Raw genomic sequence first — 15,251 nt, 5'->3', positions numbered from 1 at the left:
TCACAGCTAGAAGGACATACCCTGCAGGTTAAAGCTGGAGTACCTGAACAGGGTCCTACCTGGGGAACAAAATGACATCCCCAAATATCGCAGAATGAGAAACCTGACAAGATACCAACTGCTCAACTTTTGCTAAATTCCAGAAACCAGTTCTTTGATTTGAAGGCAACTCCCTGTCCCGTTTTGAAGCAAACGCCTTTATAGCTAAAACTCATGCATATCCAATGGCTGCCACAAATTTATATTTAAGTATTTCCAATTTTCAGTTATTCAGTGTCATCTGAATTCAGATGATGTACAGGCAGGATGGTAAATTTAAGCATTTTCACATACACTTTTTTTCCTATACAAATTTGCTCTTTAGTTTCAGAAATTGTGCTTAAAGCCATACAAAAAACAAAGACAGAAGGGGAAAAAAGAAAAACAAATATTTCACCCTGGTTAAGTTTATTCATCAGAGTAAATACAGTTCTATCTTATCATCATGTTTTCTATGAGGAAACTTCTGTTCTTTTTTTAGATTTGGGGAACTGCTTTTCCTGACAGAACCCCCAGAACCGAGAACCCTGAACTGCAAACGTGTCCTTTGTCCCAGTTGTTTACCACTCTTATCAGGCACACATGGGTTGGCAATGTGATTCTAAGATAAAAATTCCACAGATATAATTAGATGTTCTTCCGAGAAATATCCCCCAATGCCATGAAAATTTGTTTGCTGTTTTTCACTTCAAACTTGAAATAAATGGTCTCACAATTTCTTGCCACTTAACCATTTTCTCCTAGATAAGTGAGAAATACTAACTTGGCACTGAACAAAAATACATACTTTTAAAATAAACAATTCTGAAAGTTATCGCAAACTTCTAACTGTGATAGTCAGTAAACCCACTTTTCTGTAACACACTCCTAAAAGCTTATAACAGCATAAATATAATAAAAATAATTTTATAGCCCTCAATTGAACTATAAATGATAAAAGATATATCTCAAGCCAGTGATGTACAGGCTTTCTTATAAACCTCATAGATTCACTAGTGCAACTGCGAACCAAGGGGATAAAAAGGGAAAGGTAGGACACCAAAAATGTGCAGTTACTGTGTTGCAGAAGAATGCTCTCTAGCCAGAGAAAGAACTGTGAAAACATCTCTTTTTTCTACTGAACTCCATTTTTGCTAGAGACTGAAACTAGTTGTGCAAAAAGAGAATCTTACACTGCCACCTGCTGGCCATTTATAGGAAATGATTCTTAAAGATGCTAGAATAACAAACTTCAGATTAAAGTAGAACTTTTCATTTTTAAAGCAAGAATGCTCTTTAGATTCTTATCTATATTCCTCCATTTATGGATACATATAATAAACTATGGACATCTATTGTAGATACATTTCTAGAAGTAGAGAATTACAGCCAGAGGAGCTCATTTCTGATTACCTCACTACTGACTCACTAAGGTCGACTCACTACTTTGAAAGGAAGTCAGAGACCATCATATTTCCATTCTTCCCTTTCCCACAGAAGTCATTCAACTTAGTCCTAGGTCAGCAATAAAGGTTTGAAACCTGTCTGCAAAGAATTCACACTAAGATACCCTAGGTCAACTAGAAAAGTTTCACTCTTTCAGCCACCCCCCCCCCAAAAAAAAAATCACAGGTGAAACCTATATTTTTGAAGACTTCTATAGAGGAAATTTAAAATCTAAGGGTGTCAACTTAATGCTGATGGAGGATCCCAAATTAGAGCTCCATGGCTGAAACTGGAATACCCCTGTTTGTGAGACTCTAACTGGAGATACAGACATGATATTAAAATTCGGAAAGTGTGGCCCAAGCTCCTGCAGCCAGCTTTCTTTCTTTCTCTGGACAGCCTAAGGAGGTTTTAAAAGTCTTTGCTATAAGGTCTTAAGGATGATGATGATTCTCTTTAATCAAGAGGATATTTTAAAAATCAAAGTAGATAAAAAAACTCGGGAGGAAACAGTGCTTTTCCATCAACAATACAGTCATTCTCCCTGCTGAAAAGAAAACTATTAAGAGTATCTGTACTGTATTTCATGTTGAAAGTCAGAAATTATAAGACTTCTCATGCTACATGCTCCATCTATTTTAACAATATACTTAAAAATGGTATTTAACTAACCATTTTCTCCAGAATTAATATGAAGTGCAATGTGAATCAAAAGGCAAAGTGCCAACATATAAATCCTGAGTCTTTCTTTCATATCCCTAGACATGAGCAAATTTGTCCACCGGGACACTAAAGAGCCGTCTGTAGTTCTATAATTAAGACTTGTACAAATTCAGCTGCCAAAAAATCACCAGAGTGGGTGGTGAATATGGCCAAGTAAACTCTAATTATGGAAGTCAGGTTTTCTAAGATCTTACAGACAAGAAGCAAAGGCAAGATCAGATGGCCAAGATAGTTACCATGGCAATATAAACAGTCTTGCCAAATTCAATGCAAGACCCCCTTTGGTAAAGCTATTACCTCCCATAGTTCATAAGTACTTTAAAAAAGCAGTCTGGGCTCCTCTGCTTGGAATCAACACTTAATTTTTACCAAAAAATAGAGTTATGAAAATTACACAAGTCATTTTCACTCCTGGGACAAAAAAAGAGAAAGAGAGGGAGAGAGAAAAGAATTCCAATGTTCCAGATAATTTTCCATTTTATATCTCCACTCCTCCACTGGTATTACTTTTTAAAGTTCTGTTGGAGTTCAATAAAATGCAGTTAGAATTCTAAAAGATAGTGTACAAATCATAAGTGTACAGCACAATAAATTTATCTAAATTGAACACTTGCATATAATCAGCACCAAATCAAGCACCAGCATTTTCTACACTCTAGAAGTGCCCCCACCCACCCAGAAAGAAGGAAATTTTACTTCATAAAAAAGACTGCACAGTTTTCTCAATAACATAATATGGTGTACTCTTACTGTCTGGATCTGTAATTACAGCCTTGCAGTAGAAGTAACTACGCCCTTCCCTCACTTCTTTCTTTTACAAACCTCTATGCCCATCTTTCCCCTTATCAACAAACTGAACCAGCTCAAATAACACCTGCTCCTCTATGAAGACTTCCTTGATCTTCCTAGAGAAATGACGTAAGTCCACATCTATATTCACAGAGTAATTTGCAAATGGTGTATATTTATGCTTATCACACTGACTTACAGTTATTTATATGTATGTCTACTTTCTAGACCAGGGGTCGGGAACCTATGGCTCGCGAGCCAGATGTGGTTCTTTTGATGGCTGCATCTGGCTCACAGACAAATCTTTAAGAAAAAAAATAACGTTAAAAATATAAAACATTCTCATGTATTACAATCCATTCATTTCCTACCGCTCATGTTCATGGTTGCGGGTGGTTGAAGCCAATCACAGCTGTCCTCTGGGACAACACCAAATTTTCATTGGATAATGCGTAACGTATACGGGTCGTTGTATGGCTCTCACGGAATTACATTTTAAGATATGTGGCGTTCAAAGGTTCCTGACTCCTGTTCTGGACTGTAAGTACCTCATGGACAGAAAAGTAATTTAATCTTTTATCTGCTTTCTGTGCTTTAAACTGCATGCTAATGAATGGCTTGATGTTTTTCATGCTATTTTTTCTGCCACAGATCCCTAAACAATTTTTCAAAAAATAAAATATACTGTCCAGATATTTTAAAATATACATCTTAATGCCCTCCATAAAAGTAATTTGTAACAGTATATTTTAATCAAACAGATTAAGTATGCTAATTTTAATATGTATATGTAGCACATAGAAATTGATGATTCAATACTTTGTGATAAGCAGCAGGTATTTTTTTATAAGCAATGATATTAAGGCACTTTCCTACAGAAAGTTCACAAATCCACTTTTTTTTTTTTTTTTTGTATTTTTCTGAAGCTGGAAACAGGGAGAGACAGTCAGACAGACTCCCGCATGCGCCCGACCGGGATCCACCCAGCAAGCCCACCAGGGGCGAAGCTCTGCCCACCAGGGGGTGATGCTCTGCCCCTCCGGGGCGTTGCTGTGTTGCGACCAGAGCCACTCTAGCGCCTGGGGCAGAGGCCAAGGAGCCATCCCCAGCGCCCGAGCCATCTTTGCTCCAATGGAGCCTTGGCTGTGGGAGGGGAAGAGAGAGACAGAGAGGAAGGAGGGGGTGGGGGGTGGAGAAGCAAATGGGCATTTCTCCTATGTGCCCTGGCCGGGAATCGAACCCGGGTCCCCCGCACGCCAGGCCGACGCTCTACCGCTGAGCCAACCGGCCAGGGCCCACAAATCCACATTTTAGGCCCAATACTATCATTTCTGTTTACCACTCTCCTCCCTCCATCCTCCTCCAATACAAAACTAAACACAATGATTTTGAGTAACTTGAAAGTACTCTTTACTTAAACATTCAGTTCAAGGGTCAGAGAACAGAAACGTGCGCATTTCATGGAAGCCGGCAGTTCCAGGGCCCGCCTACCTGGGTGCCTAAGCTGCCTGCCATCATGTGAGTCAGAAGCTTTGCTGCAAACATGGAATATCTGGCGCAGAAGACATGGGAAAGAACAGCCAGGCAGAGACCTGTAGGAACAAAAAGGTCCATGTGTGGGTTTATAATCCACGAACAAACCGCACAGGAAAAAGCTTTGGAGGGATGAGCACCACAGGCCTGCAGCCTGCCTCTGCCGCACAGTCTCTGGGGGCGATTATGTTGCAATTTTAATTTACTCCATTTTGCATGACATATAAAATCTTCATACATCAATTAAACCCAAAGGTTAACTTTAACTTTCAAATATCTATGTGTCCTTTTCCCAACTTAAAAAAAAAATTCACAAATTAAGCAGAATAACAATTTCATTAAGCATTTGGTGTTGTTTCCATTAGACAAGTTTTACTGTTTAAGAAAAGAACCATATTCCAATCCAACTGTCTAAGACCAAGTGGGTTGGCTAAATAGATTTTAATTAGAGAGGTGAGGCCTGAAACTGTGAATGGTTCTACCAAAACTCAGGTTTGGTAATTAGCCCTTTTATCTACTAAGAATAGTTATGTAATCACAACAGTGGTGCTTATGAATTTTAAAAGTAACTTTATGCTACTGGGTGCTAAAAACCAGAAACATAATGTGTTCCTTTCCCCTAAGATGACTTTAACTTAAACATCTCCATTTCTAAGTGGGGTGGAGAAAATTTATTTTATTTTCTTAAGTCTACTATATTTAACTATTACACTATTTCATGGGGACAATGAGAACCTAGGCATTAATCCACAAATCTTTTGTCTTGCAAGTTATATAAATTTCTTTTAATGCCAGGTCTTCAAATGCAGAATGTATACATATTTTTAAAATATTTCCTGTCTTTTCAAATTTAAATGTGCAGCATATAGTAATGCTTCCACTTAAGTTTTTTTTTTTTCTTTTTTTTAAAATTTTATTTATTCATTTTTGGAGAGGAGAGAGAGAGGGAGAGAGAGAAACAGAGAGAAGGGGGGAGGAGCTGGAAGCATCAATTCCCATATGTGCCTTGACCAGGCAAGCCCAGGGTTTTGAACCGGCGACCTCAGCATTTCCAGGTTGATGCCCCATCCACTGCGCCACCACAGGTCAGGCCACTTAAGTTTTTACTCCACTGTCATCCTCTGTACGGTTGTTTTGTCTAGGAATTATTCAAACATAAGTGACATATGTATGCTGCTTTGCCATGTACTTTGCATGCCATGTGGTCTGGTTTTCTGCACAGAAGTGCCTCTCATAACTCCTTTTGGGAAAAACTTTCAATATGTTTAGATGTTAATAGGGTGGGAGGGTAGATCAACTTCCATGTAAAAAGTGAGGCTCTGCATTAGTCGACGCTTTTGGCCTAGAAAGTTGGCCAAGACATCTGGAGTGATCCATGTTTCGGCAGGCTGCCATGGGGTGTTCTGAGACAGGTGTGCAAGTCCTGGGGTTTCCTCCAAAAGCCACCCACTCAGGGACGCAGTGTATTCAGAAACTGCAGGGGCATGCCTGATTTCGCACCTTTACCTACGTGGTCTACAAACTATTGAGGCTGATGCTATCAATTTATTCATGTACCCTGAATCTCCTCGGATGAAAAAAGCTAGTGTAAACTCAAGTTTTCAGTTGAGTGTGCACATGTGTGGAAAAGAGACTTAAAAGGTCTTTCAGCCCTGGCCGGTTGGCTCAGCGGTAGAGCGTCGGCCTAGCATGCGGAGGACCCGGGTTCGATTCCGGCCAGGGCACACAGGAGAAGCTCCCATTTGCTTCTCCACCCCTCCGCAGCACTTTCCCTCTCTGTCTCTCTCTTCCCCTCCCGCAGCCAAGGCTCCGTTGGAGCAAAGATGGCGCGGGCGCTGGGGATGGCTCTGTGGCCTCTGCCCCAGGCGCTAGAGTGGCTCTGGTCGCAAAATGGCGACGCCCAGGATGGGCAGAGCATCGCCCCCTGGTGGGCAGAGCGTCGCCCCTGGTGGGCGTACCGGGTGGATCCCGGTCGGGCGCATGCGGGAGTCTGTCTGGCTGTCTCTCTCTGTTTCCAGCTTCAGAAAAATGAAAAAAAAAAAAAAAAAACAAAGGTCTTTCAAGTTTTTATTTCATTATAAGCCGTGTGATTGCAAATATATGCTTTACTTTAAGTTTACTGTTGTAGACGGTAACAATGTCAAATAAAGGGATTTAGTGCTGGGCAAAGGAGAAATGCACACCAGTCAACTTTTTTATTCATGGCCTTTACCCTTCACTTGGTAATATTCCAATATATGCCCATTTTCTATAAATTTAGTACAGTTAAACTGGACCAGCTTGGGAATCTTTAATTAAGTATATTAAGCTTCAATTAACATGCTAGCATGACACCTGGTGGCAGACCAGAATTCAAAGCTAAAGGCAGGAAAATAGACTAGATTCTACAGCCTGCACCTGTACTGTACGGCGGTTACTCTCAAGTAGGCCGCGCCCTACCCTCCACTGGCCGGAGGAAATATATTTAATACCATAGCTGTAAAGAAATAAATACTTAAGTTACCAAGTTTCTAAGGCATTATATGCTAAGTATTTATCTTTTATTTTATCTGATGCTGCATAATAGTTGTAATTTAAATTTATATCTGTTCTTAAATTGTTAACAATTTTTAGTTTAAATTCCCTTAATATAAATACATAAATAACAGGGCACAAAATGATATAAAAATAAGTAAATTTTTTAAAATATGAAGTATATAAAATAAACTAAAATATTCAGTTATTACCATAAAGATGTACTCAAAGTTTTTTAAAAAAATTGATTCCTTGGCTAACTGAATAATTTACCTTTCCTTTTTTTCTAACACTATGTAGGTTACAGACTCAGTTGGAAAAGAAAAATTAATTAGTTTACTAACACATACAACTTTCTGTATGAGTTGAAAGTGAAAGGGAAGATAAAATACCCTTAACAAAATGGTAATACTGATCATATTTGATACATGAAAAAGTCTAAAGAACAGGTAAGAGTCTTTTGCTATTGTCAAGCTAGACCAAAAATTCTTACCTATCTATACAATATTTGACTGTTTGCATGTGCATAAACATATGTACAATATTATGTTTGTATGTGAATATGCCTACATAGTAAACATCTTGTTTTGTATAACTCAGTAATAAAGTATACTTTCCAAACTACTGAAGTTTGTCCTCTCCTTAAGCCAAATATTAATATTTTTCCTATCAAAATTTTTGTAAACCAATTATAAATTTTGTATCTAACTACTTATCTGTTTTTCTACAGATAAATCTGTACAAAATCAAATTATTACTATATATAATTAAATCAATAATGAGCCGGTTAGCCTATTTGTGTGTGTTTGCTTTTTTTATGGGAGACAGATACAAAGAGAGAGAGACAGGGAGAGGAACAGATAGGGACAGACAGACAGGAAGGGGGAAGATGAGAAGAATCAATTCTTCGTTGCGGCACCTTAGTTGTTCACTGATTGCTTTCGCATGTGCCTCAATAGAGGAGGCTACAGCCAAATCCCTGACCCCTTGCTCAAGCCAGTGACCATGGGGTCATTTATAAGATCTTATGCTAAAGCCAGCGACACCATGCTCAAGCTAGATGAGCCCATGCTCAAGCTGGCAACCTTGGGGCTTTGAGCCTGGGCCCACTGTGTCCCAGGCCAACACTCTATCCACTGCGCCACTGCCTGGTCAAGTAGCCTACTAGTTGTTTAATACTTTCCCACCCCATGCTAGCTGCAGCTGGCACTTTTTCTACTATTTTTTTCTGATCTCTATTGATTCCCATATTCTCTCCCCTCAGCACAATGCCTCTTGGTTACTGCTACTAACAAGCTAAGGGAAGAAAAATACATATACTTGCCAAGCCTGAAAAGTTTTCTAGGTTGAACAAAAGTTAATATGAAACACCTTAGTGTACACAGGTTCTATGTATTAGGGCAGTGGTTCTCAAACTTTTTGAGGTTGTGGTGCATTTAAAATCCTACAAATAATTGTAGGCACACTATATACAAATTTCTGAGAAATATGTTATAATAATTAAGTCAACTATTAAAGAAAAAAATATAAAGTCCAAGCATGCTTTTATGGTAATTAAATGAAATACATATGACAAAATTAAATTTATTCTGACACTAAAAAACATTTTTATGTTACATTTTTTGTTATGCTTTTTAGAATTCATAAAAAAAGGGGTTAAAAATATGACAAAAAGTTATCTTTTTATATATATAGATACATTCTTAGTAAGATTTAGTAAATTCGGCAGGTCACAGTGTGAATGTGTTAAGTGTTTTCATTCTTGTGTTTATGAGAAACATGAGCCTGATGTGTCCTAGCAATTTCTTCAGTGTTTGGGCATATATTTGAAAATCAAACTCTCATTTCCTCATCAATACATTGAAGAATTTCTCTCTTTACACTCTTGTGTTGAGTGCAGAAAGCCCCCACCACACACATCATCTTCACTTTACACCAAACAAAGGATAGAAGAAACTTGCCTCCAGTCTTTTGGGGGAACATGGCGGATAGCACCACAGCTTAACAGCCTTTTGCAACCTAATCAGGCAAGTGAGGTGGGGGATTGGGCAGACTGTCAGCTTACAGCAAATTCCCCACACACACCTCTGTCCCCCCAAAATGCTAAACTCCAAAAACCCTGTTGGTGTTTTGGTCCTCAATAGACACATATTTCTCTGGAATACCATAGGGCACACCTGGAAATCTTCTAGGATGGACCAGTGCGCCTTGGTGCACACTTTGAGAACCACTGCATTAGGGGGATTTATTTCAGAGGGATGAGGTGGCCAGGATAGCAGCCTTCAGATAATCATGGTGTTCAACCTGCGATGTTCCATACAAAAGACACGAGCCACTTAGGCTATTTACATTTTAATTAATTAAATTTAAATAGAATTAAAAACTCAGTTTCTCAATTGCACCAGCCATATTTCATGGGCTCAATAGCCAGATGTGGCCAGTGGCTACCATACTGGACAGTGCAGATCACCATCATTGCAGAAAGAGCCACGGAAGTGTTCAACTGTCCTGAGTAAAAGCCAGAAGGATTTCAGGAGAATTTTTATTAAAGATAGATAAAATTAGATGGTTTGGGACTTGAAGGTATGAACTTAACTTACATATAAGGCCACAAATACATCTCATTATGTGAGGATGTCAGATGAACACAGTTTACTTATTAATTTAACAAATAGCTATTGAAACACTATTGTATTTGAAGGGCTGTGTTGGGCAACAGACACACACAATTCAGAGAGAGCTGCTGCTCTCCTACTGCTTGTCTCAGTATCTCTATCAGGATCTTCCCCCAGGCAGAGATTGGTTTGCAGAAGGTCCTAGAATACAACTCTCGACAAAGAGATGTACAATAAAACATTCTGGCTGATGTTCTTTTTCTTTAAGATTTTTTAAAAATTTTATTATTCATTTTTATAGAGGAGAGAGAGAGAGAAGGGGGAGGAGCAGAAAGCATCAACTCCCACATGTGCCTTGACCAGGCAAGCCCAGGGTTTCAAACTGGCGACCTCAGCATCCTAGGTGATGCTTTAGCCACTGCGCCACCACAGGTCAGACCGTTCTGGGTGTTTTTCAGGAAACTTTTCATTGCTCTTAAAACAGGATGCAGTTAAGTGTTTGCCCTTGGCAAGCCTAGGCATTGTTCAAGGGTTACTGCTTGCTGCTTCCGCCAGGTTAAGAAAAGCTGAGAAAATAATATGTTTGAGAAGAGTAAGACAAAGAAATAAACAAAAATGAGAAGAAGCTGGGCACCTGAAGATGCCATTCTGCTTATTTAAGATATTTGCATTGTCTTTTGTTACCTGCCAAATTCATCTTAAATAATAGACCTATAAGCACATAGCTGGAGAAATTCAACACTTTTTATGCCATGTTAAAATTAAAACTAAGCTTCAAAGGGCTTGGGATTGTGTTTATTTACTTATCCTGCAAGTCTTATTATTTAGCAATTATAGACACTTCTTGTGACTGTAAAATTGACATTGTGTTGGTATTTATCACTTAGTAATCTGTGAATTAAATAAATCCATTAGCCATTTAAAGAGGAAAGCTTTAGTTTAACTAATGTGTTAAAATACTTCTCCACCATAAAAGAACAAGACAAACAAAAAGTGAAATAAATCTGAGGTCTATGTTCATCTCGATGGTCTGCTTTAAAAGCATTCCCGACATAGGAGACTCATCTACAAGTGCATCAAACATGATCCAGCTCATGTACTGATGGTAAAACTGAAATGGGTAATGGAAGATCACAAAGACACAGAAATTGTATTCGGAGTAAAATTAGGATGATTCCAATCCAATGTACACAGGCAGTCCCCAGGTTACGAAACAGATAGGTTCTGTTGGTTTGTTTTTAAATTGAATTTGTATGTCAGTTGGAACAGATACATTTACCTATTCAGTGCAACTTAGATGTCTGTCTTAACGTAGTGGTTATTTTTACCTTTCTGTGCATATAAATACTTAAACATTTTCAAACCTACAGAACTTATCTCATTCGTAATCTGGGGTAGCCTATCTTTGACAGTACAACATCAATAAGAGTTATGAGAAGCAGAATAAGTTTCATCGACATTATCCTCCAAACTATGCTTAGATTCCTTAAAATAATTATATTATAAAATTATAGCATTTTTATCTAAAGTTATTCACCTTTGAGGTGAATTTCATAATGTTACACTAATATGCACCACTGTCTTACTATTTTTCACTATTTTTTTTTTTTTAGCTTCATGAGGTAACCTTAGCTTAATTTCTTGGAATTTGATAAACTGGTTTCTAATTTTAAAAGTCAGGGTTATATGCCCTAATTTTTCATCTTTCTAAGCTGAGCATTACTACACTTTTTGGCCTGTATGCCCATTTCAAACCCTGATCATTTTAGTTGTTCTATTCTAGTAGAGTAACCAGAACTGGGAATCAGAATTGGAAAAGGTACATGTGAACTATCTATAAATAAAAGGGTCTGCTTCCTGTCTAATTGGATGTCACCACATTTCACTAAAGGAGCTAGTCTGAATATTTTTAAATTACTGAATATGTCTGTGTGATGTATAAAAGACTCTTCAGTAGCGACCAGGGACCCAACTGAAAGACGGACATGCAGCTCCTCTGACACTGAAACAGAGACCCGAGACCGAACTTCACGTCTCCTCGTCTGGAGAGTACGCAACATGCACTGCAGTATGTCATGACCCTTGAACACCATGAATTTGAACTGCAGGGTCCACTTATACGTGAATTGTTTTCTCAATCAACAATTTGAAAAAATTTGCAGGTGAATACATAGCCTAAAACAGATAATATAAGCTTATGGTACCAATAAATACAATATAGTACTGTAAATGTATTTTTTCTTCCTTATGATTTTCTTAGTAATATTTTTTTCCTCTAGCTTACTCTATTGTAAGAATATTGCATATAATACCAAATATATGTTAACTGACACAATCAGTAAGGCTTCTGGTCACCACGAGGCTACTAATAGTTAAGTTTTTGGAGAATTAAAAGTTAATATGGATTCTTGAATTACAGTTCAAGGGTCAACTGTAATTTCAAATATGACTTCAATTCAAAAGTAATAAAAGTAGATATTGATATTTAGGTGTTGATACTCAAATATATGAACAAATCTATGCAGCCTTTGTTAGAGTAAGCTGCAAACAATATGTTTTTATTAACAATTCTTTCAGGAAATATAGTCCTGCTAGTCTTCTATAAAATCAAAGTAACATTTCACTTTATTTTTTAAAACCCTTAGTTTTGATGTTCAATATTTACAACAAGCAAGGAATTTTTGTGGGTCACAGCAGCACTTGGCTTTATCTCTCTACTGAAATACAGGTTTATTTCAGCATTTTACCCTCTGGGGTTACTTCAGCAATCTCTGAAATTTCCATTAATATTAAAGTAAGATATGATGTCTCCATCTGGTTTAGGAACACTGTGGACCTGGAAGAATCTATTAAACAAAAAATGTCATTCTTATGAAAGATGTTATTGAGCATAAGAAATTATTAAAACTCCCAAACATATAATTAATGCAGTAAATGAGAATAATTCTATGGTTATTCTTAGTTAAGTCTGACAGATATTCACACAATTCAAGTTCCAACTCCTGCCAGAAATGAAGCCTAGATGTGGAAGGTGAAGGACAATTTATTTTTTTTAAACATAGCATATTTAGAGTTCCTAGGTTGTAGAATACAAACCAACCAAAGGGGTAGGCATTTTTTAAATAAAAATACAAACTGGTTTGTATACATTATCTTACACAATTCTGACATTCTAATGCAGACCCCGCCCTCTAAACCCCGAGACTAGGAATGATGTCTATCCTTTCCTGTTACCTGGCTTCCATCCCACGTTGTATTTTAGATTCCTTATGAGCTGGAACTGTCTCTTCTTCTTTCTTTTGTCCACCCATAAATATCCACTGAATAAACGAGTGAATAAGATAATGGGAAAGTTTATTTTCTCCCAGCGCTGATGAATTGCAGTGTATTGGCACATTGCATATACAAAATGACTATAAGAAAACAGACTTTCATCATCATAACTATTTAAAATTATTGACACAAAACTGTTTCAACTGACCTGAAATACATATAAATCCAGAAGAGAAAAAGGCTTCATTATATGAAGACAGGTTGTCGGTCTGGGCGTAGACAGCATACACAGACATGTAAGAACAGGCACATTCCACGTAGTCTGAAGTGTCCTCAACCACTCTGCAAAACTGACTGTCAGACAACCAGCTGGGGCGCAAAAGAAAACAAAACAAACAAACAAAAAAAAAAACAATTGTCACTTTTCCTCTTTCATCAAACTTAAGGTCTTGAGCAAGGCTTAAAAAAATAAGTTACTGAACTTAAATTAAGTGTTTTTGACTTCAGACATAAGCAGACGACAGTTTCAAGATGAAACAGTGGAGGGAACATCTTGTCCATGATATGACACAACAGATCCCACAACGTACCTTAAGAAGCAGCCTGAACACTATCCCAACCTTCAAGTGTTCCAGGTACCAAAGAAGCTGGTTCTCTCAACAGAGCTCTACCAGTTGCTACCTAATCTAAAGCAAACATACCCACAGTTTTCAAGAGAACATATTCCTCTCTATCTTGAAAATCCCAAAAGATTGGCACAGCCATTATAGTATTCACCCTTCCTTATTTTTCACAATTCCTGGTGATTTGAACCACACAAACTACTTATATGCTTTCCTAAAATTCTTTCATCTTTTTTAGAAATTGGAACCAGTTATAATACATAAATGTTTCCCAGGATTTCTTTAAGTGTAGAAGGGTTTCTATAAGGTCTGGCTAATTTAGCACACAAACACAGCACAGCGTGCCAGGCCTCTGCGTGCTCCTCAGTGACCGCTCGAGCCTCTTCCCACTCAGCACCTCTTGATTTCTTTACTTTTCCAAGGACCTTAACCCAACTGTAGTAGATTCAACCTTGCAATATTCATTAGTAATTACATATGGAGGATCACAGAATAGCTATGTTTAAGACCTGTCATCAGGCATTTGAAATTTCAATTGATAATTCTTTTTTTTTCCAAAGAAAGAAACAGGTTAGCCAAAATTTTAATGTTTAGAGGACAGTTGGTTGGTTACCCAACTAAGCTGTTAAATCTATTTAGAATTCTATTTTATGTGGCTGAAAGTTAGTAATAAACAACTTTTTACCCTCAGTGCTATTTCCTCAGTGTGAGATTTCCATTAATATTAAAGTAAGGTATGACACCCCATCTGGTTTTGGAGCTATGTGGGTCTGGGAGAATCTATTAAGCAAGAAATGTCATTCTTATGAAAGATGTTATTATGAATAAGAAATTACTGGCCCTGGCTGGTTGGCTCAGCAGTACAGCATCAGCCCAGAGTGTGGAGGTCCTAGGTTCGATTCCCAGCCAGGGCACATCTGCTTCTCCACCTCTCCCCCTCTCCTTCCTCTCTCTCTCTCTCTCTCTTCCCCTCCTATAACCAAGGCTCCACTGGAGCAAAGTTGGCCCAGCGCTGAGGATGGCTCCATGGCCTCCACCTCCGGTGCTAAAATGGCTCCGGTTATAGTGGAGCATCGCCCCATGGTGGGCATGCCAGGTGGATCCTGGTCAGGAGCATCCGGGCGTCTGTCTGTCTGTCTGCCTGCCTCGCCCCCCCCACCCTGCTTCTCACTTCAGAAAAATAAAAATAATAAAGAAATTATTAAAACTCTCATCCATTATTATTCCTGTGGATGCAACTGGGATTCTAGGAATCTCTATTTTTCAACCAGTTCACCAATAAATCTGATGCACCGTGTCAGTGGACCCATCATGCTTGCAAACAATGAGATACAAAGGTGAATCAGATCTAAAACTTTCTTGGAAATGTTTAAAGGCTATTAGGATAAAAATTATGCATTAAATGTTAAAAAGTAATTTAGGCCAAAACACATGTATAATATACATATACTTAATATCATGGATCTGAATGATACCTTGTCAAGATTGCTAACCAGGGAAATGGAGCAAAAGATTTTCAGTAAAAGATTTGAGAAAGAAAGCTCTAAGGGCTTACCTCCTAGCTATATTCCCTTTCTAAAAAAAAATCCGCTATCCCAGCTTTAACAAACACATTTAAATTGATGCTTAGGGTCCAGATCACTCACTGTGCCCTCTGGTCCAGCACAGCCTGACCCTAAAGCATTGGCTGAGCTCAGAGTGACAGAACTGCTCAGAA

General features: G+C 38.2%; 1 protein-coding gene across 1 annotated transcript in view; it reads right to left on the bottom strand.

Annotated features, from left to right (window-relative positions):
- Positions 1-15,251, bottom strand: part of ADGRV1 (adhesion G protein-coupled receptor V1) — a 729,252-nt gene that overhangs the window by 397,404 nt on the left and 316,597 nt on the right. Inside the window, exons 82-83 of the mRNA XM_066273806.1 lie at positions 13,120-13,280; positions 4,468-4,568 (exon numbers count right to left, since the gene is read on the bottom strand). Of these exons, the coding sequence (XP_066129903.1) occupies positions 4,468-4,568; positions 13,120-13,280 (262 nt within the window). The remainder of the gene's footprint in view (positions 1-4,467; positions 4,569-13,119; positions 13,281-15,251) is intronic.

This window comes from Saccopteryx bilineata, chromosome 4 (genome assembly GCF_036850765.1).
Source record: "Saccopteryx bilineata isolate mSacBil1 chromosome 4, mSacBil1_pri_phased_curated, whole genome shotgun sequence".
NCBI lineage: Eukaryota > Metazoa > Chordata > Mammalia > Chiroptera > Emballonuridae > Saccopteryx > Saccopteryx bilineata.
This window is presented reverse-complemented; position numbering and strand designations above follow the sequence as displayed.